We start from the raw sequence: 24,318 nt of genomic DNA, 5'->3' as shown, positions 1-24,318 counted from the left end.
GTGTCTGTATGTGTGTGTGTGTGCATGTGTGTGTCTGTATGTGTGTGTACATGTATGTACACTCATCCGGGCATGCTGCCTATTTCAGAGAGCTGTATGGATCCTGGCTGTAACGGATGGGCTGGGGTGGCTCTCACGTGTTTGGTTCTTTCCTCTATGGGTTGGTAGGGTGAGCTCGGTGCTAAGCTGCCCGTGCAAAGGGGGCTGTGCTTGTGGGGCCCGGGCGCCACAACAGCACTTCTGCCGAGGCACCCGGGCCCTGAGACTCGAGCGGTGAATCATCCTCACTTCAGTTACTTTAAAAGCTTGTCGTCGTTCTAATCCGATCTACGCTCATCTGAAAAAGCCCCAGGCGCGAAGCTGCGTCGGAGCGTCCCGCGGCCGCGGGTGCTGCCTGTCGGGCTGAGGAGCGCGGGACGCGGGGCGCGAGGCGCCCACGACGCCGATGTCCGTTCGCGCGCGCCGCCCCGGTCTCTGGCGCCACCTGGCGGCCGCGCGGCGGCACCGCGCCCTGTCCTGCACCGCCTCTCGCGGCCCCGCGCCGCCGTCCGCCCGGCCCGACGTCGCCGCCGCGGTCGCTGCAGAATTACCGCGCTGGTCGCTGCCGCTCGGATCCGCGCCCGTGTGCACGAGAGCCCAGCAAGGGCCCGCTGCAGCCCGGCGGGAGCTGCTCCGCGCGCGGCGGAAGCCCGCACGCGGCTCTCACGGCGCTGAGACGCGGTGGCGGTTGTGACTGCAGTGAGAGTTATTTGCCCGACCCCGAGCTTTCCTCTCCTCCTCTCGCAGAGTGCCTGGCGTCTCCTAAGAAGTAGCAGAGCGCTGTTCGCTCACCCGACACAGCCGAACCAGCCCGGCCTCGCTGAGTTACGTCTGCCCCGGGCCGCCCCGTGCGGCCGTGTGCTGCCACGGAGAGCGCACGTAAAAGGCGCCTTTGCTGCGCTGCAGGACAGGCTCCGGATAAAAAAAGGAGGAAAATCGGGAGTCTGGGAGCTCTCTAGGGCCGGGATGGAGAATGCACAGAACAACGGCCACACTGATAGAGCCCCGAGACCTGCTATGGCTGGGACAGAGGGACCTTCCCTGTGCCGTGGAGTGGTGCATGTATGGAGCCGCAGGGATGCTGTAAGGCTGAGCAGCCTTAGGATGCTCTCTCCTGTCATTAGAATGCTCCTCATCTCCCTGCCATGTCTCTCATCCCGGGTGCTGCTTACTGCCAGTGCCTTCTGCCAGGTGCTTGCAGTGTCACTAATCAATGGGGCCTGGTGGACAAAGCCAGCACCGCAGTGGGGGAGATGGCACCGCCTCCAGGGCAAGGATGGGGTTCAGTTGGGGCTGCAAAATTGGCATCCTGTGTTTCTGACAGGGCACTGGTGGGGAAGCACCTCATAACAAGACACATCCCTCCAAGCTCACAGCGTAGTGAGAAGACCAGAGAGCCTGAGTCCCAGTGGCAGCAGCAGAGCAGCCCTGTTTGTGCTCCAGGAGACTCTCCAGGCAGTGCCTCACCCCTTGGACTCATGGGCTGAGCTGCTCTTATTGCCAAACTTTCAATTTCCGCTACTTGTGGCCATCCCTGCAGGCCGAATCCAGCTGCAGCTTCTAAAGATGCCATTCTCACTTCACCACCAGCAGCTCTGGCTCTGACTCACTTCCTTTCCCACTGCACTCCATTTTGGCCAGTGCTGGGGGAAATCCCACAGCGAGCAGCCTCAGCCACACTCCGGTCACCTCCTCCAGCAGGAACCACCACGTAACACCATGCAGACCACGCTGAGCTCAGCTCTGTGAATGCCCCCAGAAACGCTATCCTTGCCTGCTGCCACTTCATAGGAGCAAGCAAGCCCACATAGATCAGTTCTTGTATTTGTTTTCTCTTATTGCTGGCACTGAGCCTGCCTGCCCTGACTTGGAATGTTTGATTCTTGTCTGCAGCACCTGGGAACACTCAACATTTCAGACAACACAGATTGCTGTCACCACATAGGTCATCCGTTGCTGCTGCACCTTCAAAGAAGGAAGATCTGGGCAGGTCCTGGAGAGGGCTACATGTTTTACACCAAGGAGGCTGCTAACACACTCGTCCTTTGCCTGAGGATGCAGTAATGAATCCTCAGGGCCTCCTGCCCAGCGGCCTGGAAGAGCAGCCCTCTACCAGCCCGGCACAGAGTTGGAGTGGCACAGCTGAGGGGACAGACCGTGGCTCTGGGAAGTGGACCCTGAGCCCTTTGGGCCATAGGCCAGGAGCCAGGCTGCCCCTGTGCAAGGGCAGCAGCACTGCCCAGGGTGCAGGGCGGGCTCAGGCTGCCCGTGTTGGTGTCGCTGTGGCACAGCATGAGGGGCTGTGCTGCTCCCAGGAGCCGCAGAGTGGGAGTGGCTCCGAGCACACACAGCTCAGTGCACTGCTTCTGTCCTTCAGGCTGGGACATGGAGCGGATTTTGTCACGCTCAGAAAAGAATCCCATGAAGCCTGGCCACTTTTGCACCCTAATTTACTATCATCTTTCACAAGCTCCATCTTTTGGCTTCTCTGGTACTGCCAGCCATGGCTACTGCTGTTGATTCAATAATATCTCTAATCTGGCTTTCTTGAGAGCGGCCATACCTCAGAGCTGCTGTTCTCCTGCTGGAGCCATCTTCCCTCATCGCGTTCTTTCTCTCTTTTCCAGCTGGGGCCAATCTGTCTGGGAAATAGTCCAATTTGCTTCCATCTGATGGGAGCAGATCCCAGCTCCATTCCCTTCATCTATGCCAGAGTTAAAATCAGCCAAGGTTATTACTCTGAAATCACTCATTTTCCTTCTCTGCATTTCTGTTGCCATTTTTCCCCCTCTGTGCTGGGCCAGGTGGGCAGCAGAGGCACTGCTGAACTTCTCTTTTCCCTCGGGGTCTGCACTCTGTGGGTTTGGTGCCACACGGCACCACTGCCCCAGTGAGATGTCCTACAGTTTGTGGTCTCTCACATGTCTTCAGTGGGAGCGCAGCTCAGTGCCAGGCAGAGCTCAGACTCTCAGCAGTGCTTGGCAAATCTACCATGTGCTGCCCCAGGGCTGCGAGTCACATGGGGATGGGATGCATTGCCACATGAGCTCCATTCCCCCCCCGGCCTCCATACCCAGTGCCTCCCTGCAACAGCCCTGCTGCAGAGTGCCAGCTCCTGCAGTGCTCCCAACAATGGGCATAGCCCAATCCAGACCAAATTGCTTGGGGTCACTGGGGGCTGCTGTGCCCAGCGCCAGGCTCACACCTTGATGGCCCTGAGTCCTCATCCCGCCTCAGAGCTCATTTTAGCTCAGGGCTTAAACACAGGGAGAGGGACTGCCCCAGAGCATAGGGCTGCATGGTGCTGAGGCCTGCATCTGCTATGAGCTGTCTCATGCACTGCTGTTGGCTGGGGTTGCATGCACACATCCAAAATTAAACACTCAGAGCCCAGCTGTCAGCCCCAGGAAGCACCATCAGACGTGACTACAAGAAGCTGCTTGCACCTGGCTTCGAAGCATGACTGAGGTGAGGGGTGTGCAGATCCTTGGGCAGGGGGTCCTGCACCAGCTGCATCCTGCGGTGCTGCAGGTGTGCAGTCAGCTCCTGGGATGCCCTTCTCCCTGTGCTGGGAGTTGGCTCACCATCACTTCCCAGAGATCTCCCAGCTCTGTGAGGCAGCATGCCTGTGGGGCAGTGCTGCTGAGGGGGGTGGGTTGGACCTGCAACCCACTGGGCTGGGCTCAGCAGGACGCATCCCTGCCTGTGGGTGGGCGCTGGGTGGCTGCTGCCCGGGGGGCTTTAAGCCGTAAACTTGTAAGCAGAGTGCTGTGTGTTTGTAAACAATGAATGTAGATCATGGCAGATCCCAGTGCTCCTGAAGGAGAGCAGTAGCTGTGCATATGGTGAGGAAGGCGGGGTGCAGTGCATGGGTATCTGCACCCACCGTAGTGCTGAGGGGACTCCATGCTGCCATGGAGGAATTGTGTGCAAAACGGTCACTGAGCCTCTTGTGATGTGATGGTGATGAAAAGAGAATCACTGCTGAGCTGTGTCATTTATAGAGCCCCAACCTTAATTAACTGTGATTGATAATCCACTGCCAGGATGAAAGATGCTGTGGGCTTATCCATATAATCCCTGCTTGTGTATTTAAAGACTGATAGGAGAGCCAAAAAAAAACCATCGAGATGAAAAGATAAGGCTGAAGATGCATGGTGATGTCTTGGAAATCTAATATAGCATAGAAAATATCCCTTTTAAAAATACACTATTAGCTGCTGTCAAGTGACAGCCATTTGGCCCTCACATGCTCCAGATGAATGCAGCCAAGTTGTGTCAGAGCTCTTCTGAGAGCACCGCCTATGCTGCTCACCAGGCTGCTTCCTGGAGCACACTGGATGCATGAAATCTGCATGAAGTCTTTGTGATGGCCTTGTCAACAGAGCCCACAGCTGGGTTATGAATCACCTCATCTTGTCACGTGAGCTGGTTTCACACCAATATCTCTAGAGGGAAAGCGCTGGAGGGCTGAGGGAGGCAGGAGTGGGGATGTCAGATGCAATCCCCTACCCTGGTTCCTGATGGGAATGTTTCTCCCCCTCCACCAGCTAATGACTGGTTCTAATGTAATAGAACAGAGCGAAGTGACCAACATAAAGTGCATGTATTCTGTTTTCGCATCTGAGCCTAACATGTCCACGAGTCACAGTCTGAAATGATTGGGGGTGTTACTGGTCACACAGTCTGACATTTTGCCAAAAGGTCTCTTCTGTCTCTTCTCTGAAGTGTGAAAATGAAGGATGCTATTTCTTGTGTTCTGTAACAAAAAAAAAAAAAAAAAAAAAAAAAAACAGAGCTGCTGAGGCTTAAGGAGCCATTGGATGAGGGAACCAAAGGAGAAAGAAGGTGGAGGAGGAGGATGAGAACACCACCACCGTACAACAGAACCCAGACTCCTGGTAACCACACAAATATTGGATCTTTAGTGATGCTTAATGGAATACATTGTAGGGAGTACCTGAAAAAATGCTGTGGAAATTTCCCAGTCCAGACATCACAACATATCATCTCTTGCATCCTTTACCAGGATGATCTTGAAAGCTCAGTTTGATTTTGCTTGGTTTTATATTTATTTATTCAGTTGTCATTAATAACAATGAAAATGAAACTGCCCACCCCTGACCGAGTTCCCTTGGCACTCAGCTGAAGCATAGAATTATGCAAACAGGCAGACTCCCACCACACGTTATCCCAGGCAGCAAAACACAAACCAAACATCAGAGACAAATTACCCACTCACCAGAAGAATTACTGTGGACAAGGAGACTTTTACAAGGTTGATTTAAGTGTGTGGATGAATGTTACGGCTGGTGAGAGTTCAGCAGGCAATGAAGGTGCAGCAAAGGAAAGAATAAAGAACAGAGAAGGGGATGCAGGTTTGTTTTTGAGTGGAAGAGGTGCTGCACCGCACTGCTCAGACGGAGCGCCCCATCCTCTGCCATTCTCAGATCAGGAAGGCATTTGATCATATGTCGAACTTTAAGTTCTCAATTATTCCTGACAAAAGTAACCATTTGTCTTAAATACAGTCGCACTGCTGGATATCTTGCAAAGAAGGCTCTGCTTCCCAGGAGAGGAGCAAAGAGTGAAAACGTGTAATACCAACGCCTTTTTCTGACGCTCTCAGTGTGCTCCCCTTCTTTCTGTGCTGCACACACAGCCGGGGATGTCGAAATCCATCTGACTGTTTTGTGGCTGCTCACACTGGCCAGCACTGGGGCTGGTTCACGTGCTCTCAAACCATCCTCTCCTGGTGCTGAGCAGCCACTCCAACCCTGCAGCTCTTCCCTGCATGTCGCAGCTCTGGCCTTGTGACAAGCAGCTCCCCCCAGCAGCCATGCTGCAATGCTGGTAAACAACATTTGTGGCGATGTGCTGCCGTAAATGCGTCTGACGCTTTTGCATCACTGCTCCTTCCGCACAGACGTGCTGCAGACCGGAGCCCACCTGTTGGCAGCAGAAATGCAGGTGGCTGCGGAGCACCGCAGTCCTCCGGCGGAGGGCGTTCATCTCCCGCAGGAGCAGAGCGCAAACGAGCTGCGCCCTGCAGGCGGCCTTTCCCCCGAGTGCCGCCTGGGCGCAGTGTTAACCCGAACGCGGCAGGACGGCTTCCTGCTCTCCTGGGCATTTCCTAAACCTCTTTGTTCTGCTTCTTCCTCTCCTTCTCCTGTCTGTGTCCGCGCTGAGCACTCGAGCAGGGTGAGGAGCCGGACTCCCAGCGTTACGCGTTGGCTTCTTTGCTTTGGGAAGAAGAACTGCATCCAGTTCTTAGGATTCAGCCTCAGTGTGAAACAGATGCAGAATTTCACACGAGTGGATTGGTGTAAGAGAGAGCAATTGTACTGCTCTCTTTCCTCATCTGTTGTGTGGGATCAGCGCTGTCAGATCTGCAGCTGGTTAAGTGTCAGACCCCAGCATGGGAACAGGAGCATTGGCTGCTGTTTCTCAGTGATTGCCTGGGGGGTGGGATGCAGTGCTCCCCTGAAGCACAGCCCCACACACACTCCTGCCTTTCTTCCTCCCCCAGCTCTCCAGAGTACAAAGAAGGAAAGAAAGAAATATTAGAAAAGGTTTGCTAATAGTGCTGATTCGGAGGCAAATGGTGCATTTACATTCCAGATCTGGCATGAATGTCCAGCTGCAGAAGTCCCAAGCAAGGTGACAGCCAGCAAATGAAAGCAGCCAGACAATTGCAGCCATTTTTCTGCCTTGTGTTCACTGAAGTAATTCAGACAAGGCCAACTGTGTTACTTGGATTCTCTAAGGTATAATTTAGGCATGAGTTGTTTACAATCAACTCTCATTTGCATCACCCAGGAGGAAAGCATGGGTTCTGTTGGATATTCCATCGGGTGGATTAATGACTACTCTTTAACCGCTAATATTTGTTCAACCTTCTGCATCCGAGCAGCCACCAGCTGAGCTCTGCCCCTCGCACCTCTGCGCTCACTCTGCAGGACCGTGCAGGAGGCACTGCAAGTGTGGTTTCAATTTTGCTGAGCAGAATTGGTGCCACAGATGGGTTGTTTGACTGAAGGCCCTGTGAGTGCTGGATCAGCATGGGAACAACTCCCTTTCTGCAGTCCTGAAAATGACCTCAAAGATCAATCCTGTTTGCTATGGTCCATCCTGTCATCCCTGCTACTGAGCAGCTTAGTGAATGGCATGATGGAATCACTGTGGGATAGAAAACATCAGTGAGCTTGGGGTCTGTTTCAGGGTGTGTTTGGATCATCCAAGAGACAGGATGTCTCGGGAGCAGAGAGGCAAGCAAACTATGAACTCAGAGCAGCACAGAGGGTTACGAGTTTTATTACACACACACGGACCTCCACTTAGATAACCGTAGTAAGCTACAAGTAGAAACTCCATAATCAAGTGCACTGTTACTTACTGACCCTTGAGAGACAGTGAAACACTGAGCAGGAGCAGGAGAAGGACCGTGCCAGCAGTGGATGCGATAGGCAGTGTCAGCAGGGCATCCCCTGCTTCGAAGGGCACTTTGCCTTTCTTCCCCACTGCAGCTGCTCTCCTGCTTTGATTCTCCCCAGGGTTTGTTCCATTGCATGCTGTACCCATGCGGCCATGATAATACAGAGCCCAGATGGAACAGCTGCTCGCAGAACAAGTTCTTGCTCAAGATAAACTACCACCATGAGCTCTCTCTACAAAACAAGATATTTGTGGCTATAGCCACAAACACTTCCCTTAAAACCATCAGAATACTTTGTTCCATCCCAGAATCAGTCATCGGCCTGCAGGTTCCCGACATGATGTCTGGCCCCCAAACTCCTTACTTGAATGCTGTGCAGAGGCCAGATGCTGCTCCACAAGGCTGGACTGAGCAGGACAATTGATCAACAGCTTTGATTGAAACCAGAAGCAAGTTTTTTGTTTTTTGTTTTTTGTTTTTTTTTACCCAGGCTTAAATAGACATCACTTAGAAGAAAAACATTGATTGAAAGATAAACCCAGTGCACAAGAAGACCCCGAAGGTGAAAAGTACTATTAAGTGTGTTAAAAGAGCCTGCCCTTGGTGACAAGCCATTCTCCGTGAGGACAGAGAGCACCGAGAGGGAGATAAGGAGATTATGAGGTTGGATTGCAGGTTATGGACACCTCAGGGCTTCGCTTTGTCCTGAGCCCCTTTTTGGGCTACAAGTGGGAGTCAAACATGTGCCAGCTGCAGCGGGTGCTGCTCACACTGCTCTGGGAACCCGCCCAAAGCCATCGCTAACTCCCATGTTCCAGTGGCTTCTGAGGTGGGAACAAGGCTGGACGTCCCTGCCCCAACCCACCCTGCCAGCTGCTGGCCGAGTCTCCAGGAGGAGTGAGGCCACATCCTGCTGCTCAGTGCTGTGCAGCTGGCTGTGCTGCAGCACTGCAGGGGGATGCAGAAGCTGCCAGAGCCCAAACCTGGTCTGACGACATCAGAAAACGGTTCATGTGGGTCCCGGAGAACAAAGATCCACAGCACCAGCTGCTGCCACCTCCAGCACAGGACCAGCACCTGCAGCTCGTTAGTAATGCTTTAACAATAACAAGTTCTTTTCAGGTGAACTCCATGAAGTTAAAGGGTTGTTGCCATTTCAGTAATCCTCCCAGGGGTAGGCAGGCTGCAATGTAATAAAACCACTGCTCTGCACCCCAATGTAAGCAACTGCAACACTTGCCCTGAGCTCAGGTTGGATGGCGGTGTTGTTTGTGTGATTCTTTCTGCTCTCCTGGGGATAGAAATGCTGAGAAAGGGGCATCCCGTGGCAACCACAGCCCCTGAAGTATGCCTGTATACAATGGGATATGTGGATGTGTGAAAATAGCATGAAGATCACTGTTCAGCTAGAAGGATGGAGTAGCTGACATTCAGAAATACTCCAGTTTCTATACGGGTGGTGTTTACGTTTTAAAGAAGAGTGAACTTTGAAAGGTGATTTTAATTATTCAGGCTGTGTGTTTGCCTCTCCTTTTTCCTTTCCCAGCTGTACCAGCAGATTGCCCCACCTGCTGTGCAGGGTTAGGGCCACAGTTGCTGGTGGGTGAAGCAGCGAGGTGCCTGTTCTCCCAGGCTGCCCCAGTAAGCCAAAGACAAAGCTGTTTCCATTATTATAAAAAGACTTGTGGATGTTTCCATTGCTACGCTGTTTTCAAACATTGCCTGTTTTACAAGATTGATTTTTGCAGTGAGTTCACATACAAATACATCTCTGTCATATGGGCATGCACTCTGTATGCTGTCTCCCTGCAGCCTGGACTGACTGAGAGCTCTCTGTCTTACAGCTTTTCTGCTGCAAAGTCCAAAACGCTATGACTGGTCCAACATAGGACTTGCTGACACTTTAAATGTGTACTTGGATCTGTCTTTTGTGTGTGTGTGTAAACGTGTGCATTATGTACGTGTGAGACTTCTACATTTTGGCTTATCTTTAAGATTGATGGATGTGTTGACTGCACATAAGAAAAGTGTAAACCTCTGAGACTGTTGGGGCCACCAGGGAAATTTCAAGAACGAGATTGCACTGTTTACATTAGGTCCAAAAATACACAACACCAGATGATACCCCACTGGTGACACTATAATGACAGACAGCTATCAGTATCAAAGTAAATCACATGCTGCTGGACTCCACATGCCACAGATTTATCTCAAAATTGCAGAGAGTTGGGCTCTGCAAGATACAGGTATGGGAATGTTTTAGGTTCCCTGGTAAAAACAAGTGGATGAGTGATTTGTAACTATGTTTGTTAGCGAGATACCCTGTGTTTCTGTTCCAGCACCAGGCCACGGTGAGAGGACTGCAGGACCTGATCAGCCCCTGTGGAGAACAAAGAGGTCAAAGAGGACATTTTCCAGCAGCTGGGTGTTGTTTGCCTTTGCATGGGGTGGCATGGGCGCCTGCCGGGCAGAGTTTGAGTCCAGGCAGTGTACAGGGCAGGGTCTGGCAGATGGCGGGGCTGGTGAGGATCTCAGGCACAGCACTGGGTGAAGGTCAGGGTACTGGAGGCTGTGGCCAGGACTGAAGGTAATGCCAACAGGGCCCTGGCAGGATCAGGGTTAGAGGTGATGATGAGCCCGGTTCATACCAAGCTGTGATATTCACTGACGGGGTGAGTTACTTAGGTGATGCTGTGGGGTGATCCAAACAGGGCTCCCAGCTGGGGCTGGCTGATGAGAGGGGGCTGAGGGTCAGACTAATAGAGCCATGAGCAGAGTTACAGCTGGGTGCAGAATCTATGGGATTGTGCCTGAGGTTGGACTGGCAAGGGCTGGGAGCCTAACCCACAGCTAGAACAACTCATAACAGGACTCTGGAGCTGAACTCACAGGAGCATTTAGATTCACACGGCCCTGGGTCCTGCAGCAGCTGCTGGGCAGTGGTGCAGCGATGGCTGTGCAGAGCTCAGAGCAGGCCAGCTGCAGCTGCACGGTGCCACCAGAGGGTGGGCTCTGCTGCTGGTGGGGCTGCAGGGTCAGGGGGGCTGTCTGGAGTCCGCTCTGTGTTGCGCAGCAGAGAGCATAGGTGTGGGAAGTGGAGCACGGCAAATGGAGTTGACTCAGAGCTCAGTGACATGGTACGTTCCTTAAAGTACTGTGAGATTTTAATCAGAATGCCTGGGTTTGTACTGAGGTGTGCAAAGCAAATGACATCTGTTCGGTTAAACACTTTTCCAGTCCTTTCATTTAAAAGCACACAATGAGCATCAACGCTGAATCCTGAGCAAGGCCTGCAAACGTGGGGGAGAACAGCACCGAGGCTACTGAGATAAGTCAGATTTCTTTGAATTAACAAAGGGGAGTGCAGACTGCAATAATGAATTTACGGCCTGATTGCTAAACTGTGGGAAAGAGGGGATGGATTTAAACCACTATTAAGTTTAAGCTGCATTTTAGTGCAGCTGGCCCTTCAGTAGCACAGAGTTAGACATGCCGTCTGTCAAATCCCGCTGACATATTTTGGCAATAAATATTTCCTCTAATTGATAGCAATTGTTGTGTTGTAAGCCTTCCTCCCTTCCGTTTTGTTTTCGTTAATGGGCAGCGGTGGCCCTGCCTGAGCACGTATTGAGCAACAGCTCGCTGCAAAGTTAGCACATTGCGAGCAGCGCGGCACGATCCTCTGCCTTCAGAAGGAAAAGCTTCCTGCGGGCGCTGGCAGGGGCTGCTGGAGCGAGCGGGCAGGGCCGGCACCGCCGCAGGTCTCGCTGCGCGGTCGGTGCAGGACTTCCCATCCCGGCCTCGCGTACAAACGGGGCCCGATCTCGGCTTTGTTTGGAGCAGCCAGCCCAGCCCTCACCGCGAATCCCACGCGGGGACGCTCTGCTTTATGTTGCGCTCTCTTCCTCTGCTGAGAGCCAAGCGCAGCGACCCACGCTGCTGGAACTCGGTCAGAAGCGGCAGGGCTGGGCTGGCCGTCCGGCACTGCCGCGGCTCCAGGCGGGGCTCCCCCCGAGCATTCCGAGCCGAGCGGTGCCCGCGTCCCCGGGCTGGATCCGACGGCAACGGCCCGCAATGACGAGAGGCGGGCAGGGGGTGAGGCTGAGGACGGAGGGGCGTCACCGTGAGCGTCGCCACCGCCAGCCACGGCGGAAGCTCTCGGGGGGGGGCACATGGAGGTGCGTTGGGGCCATGGCCTTATCTCCAGGCAAAGTGCGAACTGCGGGCGGTGAGCGCAGTTCTGAGCCTTCGGAGAAACGACAAAAGGCAAGCAGCACATCACAGGTGGACCTGCAGGAGGGAGGAGCCTGGGACTTCTGCATCCTGACGGACAGCCCCACCTGTACAACCGAAACTCCGTTCCGCTCACAGTGCGAGTGACGATTTCCAGCACAGGATGCGGAAAATAGGCTCTTTTATTGCCTTTGACAAACCTCTTTGTCTTGAGGATCCCGTCATTATGTGTCATTATGTGTGTATGAACTTTCACCAGCGCCGAATCCATCACTCGCCAGGGAAGGATCTCCTCGTGCTCCAGGCTTTGTGCACAGCTCTCTCTGGAGGCAAATCCCTCATGAAGTGCGCCAGCCGCCGTGCTGCCGACAAGGTTATGGCTGCGTGACGTACTCAGCTCTATATTACTCTGGGAAAGGTTCATTTTTGAAAACAAAGAAGGTTGAGGAAAAAAGCATGATTCTGCTCAGGAGGCACAGCACATCCCATAAATCCCTCCTGCCTTCGCTCGGGCTGGCGGCCTGGGGCAGAATGGCAGCAGAGCACACGAGTGCCATTCCCGCTGTAGCCATCTGCAGAGGAGCGTCGGCCCTCACCACTGCTTGTGCTGAAAGGATGTTTGGGAAAGGACCGTGCCTTATTCTTTCTGCTGAGCACCTATCAGAATTCCCATGTGCTAAATCAGTAGTAATGACAGCCTAAACTCCATGAGCTGCAATACAGTGCCTGCAATAGATCAGTAATAACAAAACAGGAGCTCAGTCCATACTCATCCAAAAATACACTGAGCATTACCAGCCAGTTTGTTTCCATACTGCGGTTTCTGAGTGCCCGAGGTGTGTCTGAGCACTTTGCTGCTGTATCCTCAGTGCCAGTCAGCACTAACACCAGGCTGGCAAGGCAGGCAGGGCTGGTGAGCACCAGGTAAGTGCAATGATTAGGGCTGTTCAAGAACAGGCAGTGAGTTCTATGTTTAAGTGAATCTCTGATCCCCTTCGGTTCCCTTGGCACATGGTACTGGGTCAGCCCTGCCTTGCCCACAGCGCCCGGCCTCACCTCAGCTCCTCCTGTAGCCTTTGAGGTGAGAGCAGTTCATGTGCTGTGCCCTTGCTGTGACCCAATGCAGCTATCCAACGGTGGTTTCCCATTGTTATGCATTTAAATAGCAAAGTGTAGCAGAAATGCTAAGTCGCTGCCTGAAGCAGTGATGGAGCACCTGGTGGAAGGCAGGGCCAGCCCAGGGAGCTCAGGTGCATGCAATGTACCTGAGTGATGGAAGAAACAGAGCTGGATCCACCCTTTCCCAGATCTCTTTTGAGGGCTGGCAGTGGAGGTGCATCTCTGGAGGTCCCTGTGTATCTGAGGCCTTCTAAAGGTAAGCAAATCTTCTTCCTATGGTTTTCTATGGTTGCTGTATTTAGGCTCGTCCTCATTTGCTGCGGACTGGGATTGGGTGACTCTGCTATTTCTGCTGTACTTTCCATCACATTCTAGCATTACAGCATAATGCAAAGCAAGTGACTAAAAGGGACTCAAAACAAATGTCTGCTGAATATTGGTGAATCTTCTCCTGCTTGCCATCGCTTTGAAAATGAACCACTGCCCCATTCAGAGGCACAGCAGGAGAGAGCTCAGCAGAACTGAGCACTGCTTGGCCCAGAGCAGTGCACATCTTGACCACAGCAGTCCCCATGTGCCCGTCTTGGGCTCAGCTCAGCTCTCAGCTGCTGCATCTGACCCTGCTCACCGTGTACAGATCCACGGGCAGTTTTCCTGGAGGAAATCCCCACCACATATATAGGTATTTATGCTCCCTGTGTTAAAGCGCTCAGATCCCGTCAGCACTGAGTCAATAGAACCTGAGTAATTGCATGAGTACCTCGTGTTTCCCCTAAAGGGAAACTGTTCTCGTGTAAATATATTTATTAATAATTAAAGTGTTTTTGAGTTCTGATGCACGCGGCCCCTCTCACCCGCAGAGACAGCTGAAAGCCCTTAGCTTTGGACCTGTGTAGGGGTGGCAGGGGAAGGGATTTGGGGGCTGATGGTCTATTGCAGGCAGCAGAGGTTCAATTGTGACCCTTTTTTTTTTTTTTTCCTTCCTGAACGAAAAAAAAAAAAAAATAGTAACAGTGAGAAGTGTGTATGAGAGATTGAAGCCCTTTACTGCTCCATTAGGAATATTGCCCTGAAATACTCTAACAGCCCAGATAACAGGGTGGAAAATCATTTCTGGAAAATATTCCTTTCAAAGCATCTTACCAGAGGATTGTTTCCTCAGCAAAGAAATCTTTGTCAACCAATCCTTCAATACCACAAATATTTGGGCTTTAATTCTACCAGCGTAGACAACAGCTCAGCAGCGGAAATGGGAACCGGGGCTCCCAGGGGATTTCTCTCTGGCAAAGGCAGGGCTGTATACCTTGGGCAAGTCGCACATTTGTCTGTGCTCTTTGACCTACATATATATATATACATACATATTAAAGTGACTGTAATCTGGAACATAGTTCGATGTGCTTTAAAAGGCTGATTTCTCATGGAAGATGCGCTGCTATCAGGATAAGCAGCCATAAGGAATCCTAAAATACGCAGATTAAGGGTTTGGGATCATGGAGGTTTATTTCTATGTAATTAAAGACACAATCACATTTAAATATTGTTAACTTGTAGTTTTAAAGAGACCAAACAACTGGGAGCCCCACATTCACAATTAGCTAATAACTCTACTAATTAATGACATGATCAGCAGAGACAATGCGTTAGATAAGGTGAAAGCACAGCATTTTATTCAGTGCACATTTCTGGTGGACGTGGCGTGGCTGCGGCAGCTATGTATTAATGAGTGCTCTGACGAGGGTGAGGAGGACAGGAAGGGGGTGAGGGAAATTGGCAGGTGTAGAAATGAGATTAGACAACAACAGAGGATTTTCGTCTCCAGAACAGAAGTAGCGCAGAATCCCCATCAGCTTTGCTAGTGTTTTGTATAAATGGAAATAAGCACCATGAAGGTGGGCAGGATGAAGAGAGCTCCTCGCCAAACGGAGCCTCGGCTTGCCAGCCCCGCGTTGAACGCTGTCGGCTGTTCGTGGGCGGCGAAGCGCCCCTGCTGCAGGGTTACCTGTGCCGTAGCGGCGGTACAACTGCCGCCATACGGCGAAAGCAAAACCACAGCCTTCCCCTCGGCGTTCCTTTGCTCAGCTCTCCGCGGGCGCTGAGATCGGACGAAGATTCGTACCCGCAGCTGTTACTGCTCTCAGAGCTCACGTCAGGGTACGGCAGCGCCCGCCTCTGCCCCCCGCAGCCGTTTGTGCCGACCGAGGGGCCGCGGTCCCTCCGTGCGGTGCCCCGCTCGTTTCCCGCCTACAAGGAGACGAGCACCCCGGGTTGCCCTCTGCTGCTGCCCCCGGCCCTCCCGCCCCAGCGGCTCTCTGCAGAGCCCACCCGGTTCCGAGCTTTCCCTCCCGGGGCAGAACGGCAGAGGTGCAGCTTTCCACCTTCTGCCGCCCAGGCAGAGCTTTCCCACGGCGATAAGGGAGGGTGGGTCAGAGGCTGCGCTATCTCGGAGCCGTTTCCCCCGCTGCGGGTTTTCAGTGGGTGGAATTTGGGAATATTAAAGCTTCTTTCTCCCTTTCTCTTCCCACAGTTAAAAAAGAGCCCGATGGAGGGCAGAGGAGATGCACGGTCCTGTTCTCAACTCTCGTGTTTGGCAACACGCGGGCCAAGCTTTCTCCGGGGGTGGGGCGGCGCGCCCCGCGGCGGTTGCCGGCTCCCGGCAGGACCGGACCGAACCGAACCGGACAGCCGCGGCTTGCCGGGGCCCCACTTCTCCCCAGAGCTTCCCTGCTCCCAAGCAGCCCGGATGGGACGGGACCGACAGCCCCCAGCCCTGCGGCCGCTCTGCGGAAAGGCGCGGAGCCCCGGCCGTTCTCGGTTCCGTTTGCCCGCTTCGTGCGCCGCCCACCCCGGGCTCGGGCACCGCGACCGCCGGGGGGAGGATGGGCACATCCCCCTCCCGTCCGACGCGCCGCTGGGAAAAGAGGCTGCTCCCATCGCCCCTGCAAAGCCCTCCGCCCATCATGCGCGAAAATGGAAAAGGTGGGGAGGGCGGAGAAGAGCCGCTCCAAGGCCGAGGGTCACCGCGTTTGCGCCCCTGCCCGGTGCGGGAACGACCGGCGGCGCGGGGAAAACATCCGCAACTTAATCACGTTCACATGACGAACCCCAAATAAGAAAGACGCGAAGAACGCCAAGAAGGGCGGAGACGGGGGCGGGCGGAGGGAGGGAGGTGCGGCCGTGAGCGCGCCCCGCCGCGCAGCGCCGCGCACCACTGTGGCCGCCACTTCCCGCGGGCGTCGCTCGGCGGCGGGCGTGCTGCCCCCGCAGGAAGCGGCCCGGCCCCTCCCGCCGCTCGCCGCGGGCTCATGCAGTGTGCGGCGCGGCGGGATGGGCGCGGGGACGGGGATGGATCCGGCGGCGAACGCTGAGCCGCAGCCCCTCGCGCTGCTCCCGCTTCTGCCGCCGCCGCCTCTGCTGCTGCTGCTGCTGCTGCTGCCCGGCCGCGTCGCCGGCCTGGAGGTGCAGCGCAAGTTCCTCTCGCCCACCCCCACCAACAACTTCGCGCTGGACGGCCCCGGCTCCCGCGTCTACCTGGCGGCGGTCAACCGCCTCTTCCAGCTGTCGGGGGGCGAGCTGGCGCTACAGGCGGAGGCGGCGGTGGGGCCGGTGCTGGATAGCCCGCTGTGCCACGCGCCGCAGCTGCCGCAGGCCTCCTGCGAGCACCCGAAGGTGCTCACCAACAACTACAACAAGATCCTGCAGCCCGATCCCGAGCAGGGCGTGCTCGTCGTCTGCGGCTCTATCTACCAGGGCCTCTGCCAGCTCCGCAGCATGGCCAACATCTCGGCCGTGGCCGTGCGCTTCCCGCCGGGCGGCAGCGACCCGCTGGCCGTGTTCCCCAGCATGCTGAACGTGGCCGCCAACCACCCCAACGCCTCCACCGTGGGACTGCTGCTGCGCCGGGGCGGCGGCGGGGGGGGTGCGCGCCTGCTGGTGGCCGCCACTTACACGGGCTTCGGCAGCCCCTTCTTTCCACGCAATAGCAGCCTGGAGGACCATCGCTTCGAGAACACACCGGAGATCGCCATCCGCGCCCTCAACGCGCGCGGCGACCTGGCCAAGCTCTTCACCTTCGACATCAACCCCTCCGACGACAACATCTTCAAGATCAAGCAGGGCGACAAGGCTCGCCACAAGCTCAGCTTCGTCCGCGCCTTCCTGCAGCGTGCCCGCCGCCCCTACGCCTACCTGGCGCTCAACAGCGAGGCCAACGCGGTCGACAAGGAGAGCCCCTCGCACAGCCTGTTGGCCCGCATCTGCCTGGGCGACGCGGCTGAGGCCACGCTCAACGGCAGCGGCGAGCCCAAGAAACTGACCGAGTCCTATATCCAGCTGGGGCTGCGCTGCGGCGGCGCTGCCGACGCCTTCACCCGCCTCGTGTCGGTGTTCCCGGCGCGGGCGGCCTGGGGGGGCCCCGCCGAGGAGGAGCTGCTCTTCGGCGTCTTCGAGCGCGCCGGAGCGGGCGGCGGGCGGCCGCACTCCGCGCTCTGCGTCTTTCGCTTCGCCGAGATCGAGGAGACGATCCGCGCCGCGCGCAACTCCTGCTTCGTGAGCCCGGGCGCGGGCATGGTGACGGTGCTGGACAGCGTGGTGCAGGGCACCGGGCCCGCCTGCGAGAAGAGGAACATCCAGGTGGGGCTGCGCGGGCACCTGCTGGCACCGGGCGGGCTGCGGGACGGGTTAGGACGGGCCGGGCTGCGGGACGCTGCTTTGCTCTGTGCTGTTCTGCGCTGTTGTTCGGCCGCCTGCAACTCGGGGGGGCGGCGGCACCACCAGTCCTGTCGGCCCCGCCGTTGCTGGGCGCCCGTAGCCGGCGGCTGCGTCCGAGCCGGGCGGGCTCCTTCCTCCAGTAGCCGAGTTTGCGCTCAAGAGGAGAGTGTGTGCGAGGCGCGGCTCTGACCGCCGCGCCGGGGGAGGGTTTGATTCCCACGGTCCTCGTCCCCAGCGGACGGACCCGCGGTGACTCACGGCTCTGCGCGCTCCCGGCGCTGCGCGGCTGGGGATGCGGATCGCGGAGCGCCGCCAGCAGCAGCCGCTCCTTTCCCACGGGACGGCCCTGCGCGGGGCGGTGCGCGCACCCACGGCCGTGCTTCGTTTGGGGCAAAAGTTTGCTGTTGTCGTGATTTGTTACCGAGTGAAGGAAAATGTTAAGGAAAAGACGTCTGTTTTCCCTTTCACTAAGAACATATAATGCTTTGGTTGGGGGGGAAAGAGAGGAAAAAAGAGCTGTTTTAATACTGCATTTTTCCCGCCCTCTGGGAAGGATGCATAACTCAGCTCCATAAAGATCGTAAAAACATCTGTTTGATTTCAAAAGCAAGATCGAGTGTTTGGGCTGAGGCTTCCCTGAGCAATGCCGGTGGCAAGGAGAAAGGTTTCCCATGGTAACCAGAGTGTTTAGTGTGGCATCTCTGTGCTGTGTTAAAATATGTAGTCTTAATGCACTGGTTCATGGACCAGCCCTGGCAAAGTTGGATAGTTTTTCCCTGGTGGCAAACTGCCTGACAGCCAGGGAATCTGGTAGCTGTCCTGTCTTCTGAGTTTGTACTGCTAAAACTCAATCTCCAAGTCCTGGCATGGTCATGGCTCTCCAAGAAGCCAGGAGCAGTCAGGAATCCCATTCACTGAGCAGGAGGCACTCGCGGCTCCCGCTGGCTGTAGATGAAGCTCAGTGTCTGCAGCCTGAGCTCAGCACCACAGCAGGCTGTGACGGCTTTATCAGAAGGGCTGAGAGGAGGTGGGAACTCTGCGGAGGTAGTGGCTCAGCTTTAAGTGAACCTCAGTGGCAGAGACAGCCAGTTCCCCAATGGTTCCTCTGTGCTCCTGCACTTTTGTTTGATAAGGAAAATAACTCCAACGTACGAACATCTATCGTACCAGGTGAGGTATTTAAACAGCTCATTCCTGAGAGATTCAGCAATGAAATGAGGATTCTCCTTCTCTGGAACTGTCCCATGCTGCTGCCCTGAGGTGTGCTCCTGCCTGCATCCCACCAAGTGCTTTACGGGCTGAGGATGACCTGGAGGATGGAGGCAGTGTGTTGGTGAGGTCTGTTCTGGGAGGGTTGACAGTCAGGTGTGTGCGGGTTGGACGTGCTGGAAAGTGCTGAACCTCCAGACCTGTAGAAGCCAGCAGACATTCGCTGTGCGCAGCTCTGCAGGAAGGTGAGGCTGCAAGGAAACTTGTTTACACGGAGACAGCAGCAGGGCTGGTGGGCAGGGAAAGTGGGCTCTGGTCCTCACCAGCACTGGTGCGGCACTGCTGTCCCCAAGCAGTCATGCCACCGGATACCCACATCTCCTGATTTGAGGAACACTCCTGTATTTGTTACTCAGAGCCTAGCTCACATAGAATGGAAGATTACATTTGTAAAGCTACTTTGAGAGCCTTTGAAGTCAAGTATGGCAGGGTGTAAATGAAGCATACTATTAATATTCGTTCACGCCTAATATTTCTATGCTTTCTACTTATTTGAAGTGTATTCCTCTAAAAGCGCTGACCAAGCCTTCTAGAAGCCTTCCTACTGAGCACAGGGACAGCCTTTCACTTGCTTTGCCTTTTTTTTTTCTTTTACCTTTTCCTTACTCATTCGAACTGCCAGAAATTTAACAAGCTGCTTACATTTTCAAGGCCTAGAGTGGCGGTGTCAAGAGTTGTAGTGTTGTGTTTATTTCGTGGTGCAAAAATGTAACATCAGTCTCCACCTTGAAAACAAGGAGATGCTTTGATAGACTTTGTGTTCCAGAGTGGGAACGCAGCAGGGAAATGTTCTGAAGCACACCGGTTTGGTGGTGCAGAGGCACATCCCATTGTGAGCGCTGATTTCCCACCCACGACTGGGTTCCCAACTTTTCCTTTGCACGTTGATAGGTGCTGCACCGTTATCAGAATTGTGGTTTGCTAGCTCTTCCTGCAGTCTGGGTGGTTGGGTTTTAAGCTCTTTCTGGGAAAGATAAATAAATAAATAAATAAAAATTGAATGATGGCCTGATTAATTCTGAATAGGCATTGGTCTGAAGTAGCTGGTTGGTACAAACAGGAGCATGGCTGTTAGGCGTAATGCTGTGTGAAAGGAAAATCATTGCCCCCCTGTGTGCAGTTCTGTCTAATTGAATGCTCCTCTCCTGCAGCACCCGCCCGCTGCAGCCGGGGCTGATGGGCGCTGCGGTGGCACAGCAGGGCTCTGTCCAGGGCGGCTCTCAGGGAGCACCACCAGAAGGTCAGTGAGAGGTGAATGGCAGCAGCAGCTCCATGGAAGGAGAGTGCCTCAGGGAACGGTCTGGCTTCGTTGTGTTCCCACTGTGCCCTGAGTGAGCGGGTGAGCTCTGGGATTGCTTTCCCACAACAGAAACAGCTTTCTGTGATGAAGTTTGTATCAAATAGTGGGCTGCTCTCTAACACGTGGCTACAGGGACCCCTGTGTGAAGGCGTGCCTGCTGCACGGCTGGGAGCCTGGGTTAGACTGCCTGAGCCCTGGAAGGGAGGAAGAACACAGATGCCCATCAGTGCCTGTCCACATCCCTGCAGCAGCCACTGACTGTGCCCCATGGGTTAGGCCTGGCCTGCTGCACCCCCACATGTCCCTGAGCCCCCTGAGAGGCAGCGAGAGGAGGCAGAGTGATGCTCCTTGGGGTTAGATGTGCTACCCAGGGATCTGCATCTCTCCTGGGAAATGTTTTGGACTCTGCAACTCCAAAAAGGCTGAAAATGCTGTTTGTTTTCTGTGCTGAAGAACTCGAGCATGGCGGCATAGGATAACAACATGTTTCTGCTCTAATCCTCAAGTTTCTGGCTCTGTGGCTTTGTGTCAGATCCTGCATGCCCATAGAGCAGTGTTCTGTGGTGCACTGATGAGATGCCACCAGTGAGCTTTGCTGTGAGGGGTTGTTAAAGAAAACCAGCTCCTTGGCAGGCTGTACAAACCCGGTGCCTGCGTGTTTGGGCAGAGGAGAGTGGTCTGAAGCCAGTACAGTAATGTTCCCCCCAAAAAAGCTCAGATCCGCATGGGAATATGACAAAGCATCCACTGCATCCAAATGCTGTGGTGCCTCCGTGGGACTGGGTTTTATAGGAGCTGAGCCACTTTGAAGTGCTGGTTTATACTAATTTAGAAATTCCAAACATGGAAATAAATGTGATCTAACCTTCCATTTACTCACAGAAATCTGGAGAGTTAGCCATAGAGAGGAAACTGGAAATTTGCACTTAATTTTTGCGTTAGGAATAAGGAGGAGCTCCTGCAGCACAATGGGTCACAGAAGGTTGCTGCACGTGGCGGTGCTGCGATCGCCTGCATGGAGCGCAGTGTCACACAGCACTGCAGAGCAATGCTGTGATCTGTCTGCAGCTGATGCCCCATAAGCAGTCAGCCCCCACCCATCCCCATTTCCATCCCAGCCTCCCTGGCCTGGGCAGCAGCAGCTGAAGGGACTTCTGTGCACCTGTGGAGGTTTGGGCCGGGGCAAGACCTTACATAGATTTGTGCAGCTATACAGGATGTCAGACCTGGGCTGGGGAGATGAGTGGGGCTGAGGGTAGGCATGAATGAGACACCTGTGGGTGTGGATGGCACTATGAAAGCACCTCGCCCCACCTCCTAACTCCTGGTGGGCATCTATTTAGACCTGTAGGCAGCAGCTCTGTGACTTTCCAGTCTGACAGCCTCTGCCAGCAAGTCACTGGAAAGGTAGTAAGGCTGAGCCCCCAGCTGTGGTAATTTATTGCAAACACAGGGCAGGCTGGAACCTGTGGTGGTTGGAAGAAATCAATTAGAAGCACCTGAGTGCTGCCTCACACTACCTACAGCAGGGCAGCTTGGCCCCATGGGCTCGCACTTGCGGCCACCCAGCAGCAGGGCTGTGTGTGCATGGCTGGCCCTTGGCATGCGCTCACAGCATGTGAGTGATGGATGGCATTAAAGCTCCCAACTGCTGTCTGCAGGACAGGGTGCGATGGGGGGTGACCTAGCCCAAGCACTTCCTGGAGGGCTTTACTTTTATTTTTATTGCTGGTAAAGCAAATGTTGCAACCCTTGTTTTCCTTTCAAATGGGAATGTAACATCTTGCAGTAAATGGGGAAGGTGGTAGACTGACAGCAGCGATTTCCTACTTTGGAGAGAGTGGCAGAACTTATTTCTGAGTGGAAGAGTCCCTCTGGATCACACACCTGGGCAGCAGCTCTGCTGGATGCTGTGTGCCAAGAGTGCCTGCATAGAACCAAGCTGGGAAGAGCCCATGCAAGTGTGCTGTGCTGATATGACCAGCCAGTACCAAAGCTGTGGTGGTTGTGCCTCATGGCCTGCCGAACATCAGCAGGACTTGTCCACATGGGGAGCACATGGAGGCTCCTGGAGGAAAAACCCCTCCAGCCCTCAGGTTTTCATCCCACTTTTTGCTGGCCATTGCCAGCATGTAACGGGCTGAGAGCTGCTGGATATCCCAGCAACAGCAAGCTGCTGAAACACAGAGTGTGCAAGAAAATAGCTGTGTGCAGAGCTATCACTTTAGGAAGGATCTGAGAAAAGTTTAGAGCACAGTGAGAGAGAGCACTCGGTAAGGAAAGGGAGATGTGGAGGGTGAGGGCCTTTTAATATAGAATAAAATAGCTACCAGTGATGTTGAACCCATCATCCTTCAGTATTTCTCACAGACCAGGGTTGGGCTGGAAGCAGTGCAGAGGCACCAATGCTATGTGCTGCTGCATGGGGTCTTGGCGTTGCAGTGGAGCTGCAGAGCACTGGAGCGAGGGCTGAGGAAAGGCTTCATACCTCCTGGGGAGGTTGGCACAAGCTGCCAGTCCCTGGCATTTCCGAGCTGTAATGCGATGTGCTGAGGTTTGGTACCACATGAACTGCAAAATGCAGTAGATCTTCCCAAGTAGTTTTGGAAGGGTCGGTTCATACAGATGTTGAAAACAGAAGGAAAGAAATGTAGAAGTGTAGAGGAAGAGAAACTCTTCTGTGCTTTGATCAAAAAGAGATGTGCACAATTGCTGAATCCAACAGGACAAATTTTGAAATCCATCTAATTGAAAATAACCTTGCCATAAAATAGGCCTTGCGAAGAAGATGGGGATATGAAATCCTGGCAGGCAAAAAAACATTGTGCTTTCAGAGAGATGCCTGGAGAAGGCTTTTTGGGTTACACCAATGCTGTCTCTGCAGCTGTGGGAGATGTGTGTTCAGACCTTAATCCCTTCTCACTTTCTGTAACGATCCATGCAACTTGTTATTTGGATTTCCTTAGTCCCAAAAACGTGGGCAGGAGTGTAAAGGCATGTCTGGGAGAAGCGCAAGTCCCTTCTGGCATAGCTATTCTGAGTGGGAGCAACAGTGAGTATGGGAGAAGCACCCAGGTTTTACTGAGGATGTGTAAAAGAAGAATGGAATTCTGCTCATTACCTCAGTGCTTAATTGATTTGGCAGAACTAACTAGAATACAGCAAAACATTTACTATAAGCTATTGCTGACTGAAATAGATGTGAACTGACACGTGAAAAGGCTGATGGTGTTAGGTAGAAGTTGTTACCTTAATGGATGCTTTTTTCAGCACAGCTGTGCAGAGCACTGTAGATGCAAAGCGCCGAGTGTGAGCAGCAGCTATGAGGAAAAGTAACCCCTGATGATTGAGCAGCCAAAATGCTCACCCCAGACTCCTTCCTGTGGAAAGGAGCTCAGATATTTTGAAATTGGTTCCTGGAGCCAAAGCCAAGCATAAATGAGAAATACAGCTTGAGTGGTGGAAGGGATCCTCTCCCAAGGAAAGAGCAGAAGGAGCAGCTCATAACATACAGTCTCAATAAAGCAGATGTCTTACTCCCAGTAATTCCACAAGGACCTTCAGCCATGCTCAGCAGTCGAACACCCTGGGATGGAGGCAGTAGGTGGTGGTTTCTGCTCGAGGTCCCTACAGAACAGGACAGAGGAGCAGCACTCCCAGCGGGGGGATCTGACAGCCACGCGACCTCCGATGCTCTGGCACTCACTGCTCTGACTGTGAGAGTCCCCCTGGAGCCTGTTGTTCGTTAATTCTGCTGCCTGCCCTTTCTGTGGGGATTGGTTGTTTAATCTGAAGCACTGTATTTATTGCAGGATGAGGACCAGCGCTATAAGCGTGGCTGGTCTTCCTGGCGGCACCATAGAGGAGCAGTTTGCAGCCTTTGTTTCTCTGCTTCTTGCAGTGTGTGGGCTATGGTGCAGGGGCAGGGTGCTGTCTGGGGGTGGGCGTGGGGTGAGCTCTGCACAGAGCTGGGCATGGTGGGCTGCTGGGGGCCTTGGGGTTGGCCCTCCTCTTGAAAGCAGCGGGCGGCAGCACTGGTGACACTGGCACCTCTTGCTTCTGCTTGTAACAAACCCTGACTGATTCTTGTGCAGCTGCAGAGCAGATGTAAAGGGGTGAGAAGTCCCAGGAGAATGCTTGTCCATGGTTCTTGTTGCAGCCTGCCTTTCCCACGGCATTTGTCACTGTGCCCACCTGGGCAAACTCACTGTTT

At 54.2% G+C, this 24,318-nt stretch overlaps 1 protein-coding gene across 1 annotated transcript in view; it reads left to right on the top strand.

Moving 5' to 3' along the window:
• Window positions 1–16,153: 16,153 nt before the first annotated feature.
• Window positions 16,154–24,318, top strand: part of PLXND1 (plexin D1) — a 65,163-nt gene continuing 56,998 nt past the window's right edge. The window contains exon 1 of the mRNA XM_042880965.1: window positions 16,154–17,458. Within this exon, the coding sequence (XP_042736899.1) occupies window positions 16,154–17,458 (1,305 nt within the window). The remainder of the gene's footprint in view (window positions 17,459–24,318) is intronic.

Source organism: Lagopus leucura, unplaced genomic scaffold, assembly GCF_019238085.1.
Source record: "Lagopus leucura isolate 7727_CA_CO unplaced genomic scaffold, USGS_WTPT01 Super-Scaffold_100028, whole genome shotgun sequence".
Taxonomy (NCBI): Eukaryota; Metazoa; Chordata; class Aves; order Galliformes; family Phasianidae; genus Lagopus; species Lagopus leucura.
This window is presented reverse-complemented; position numbering and strand designations above follow the sequence as displayed.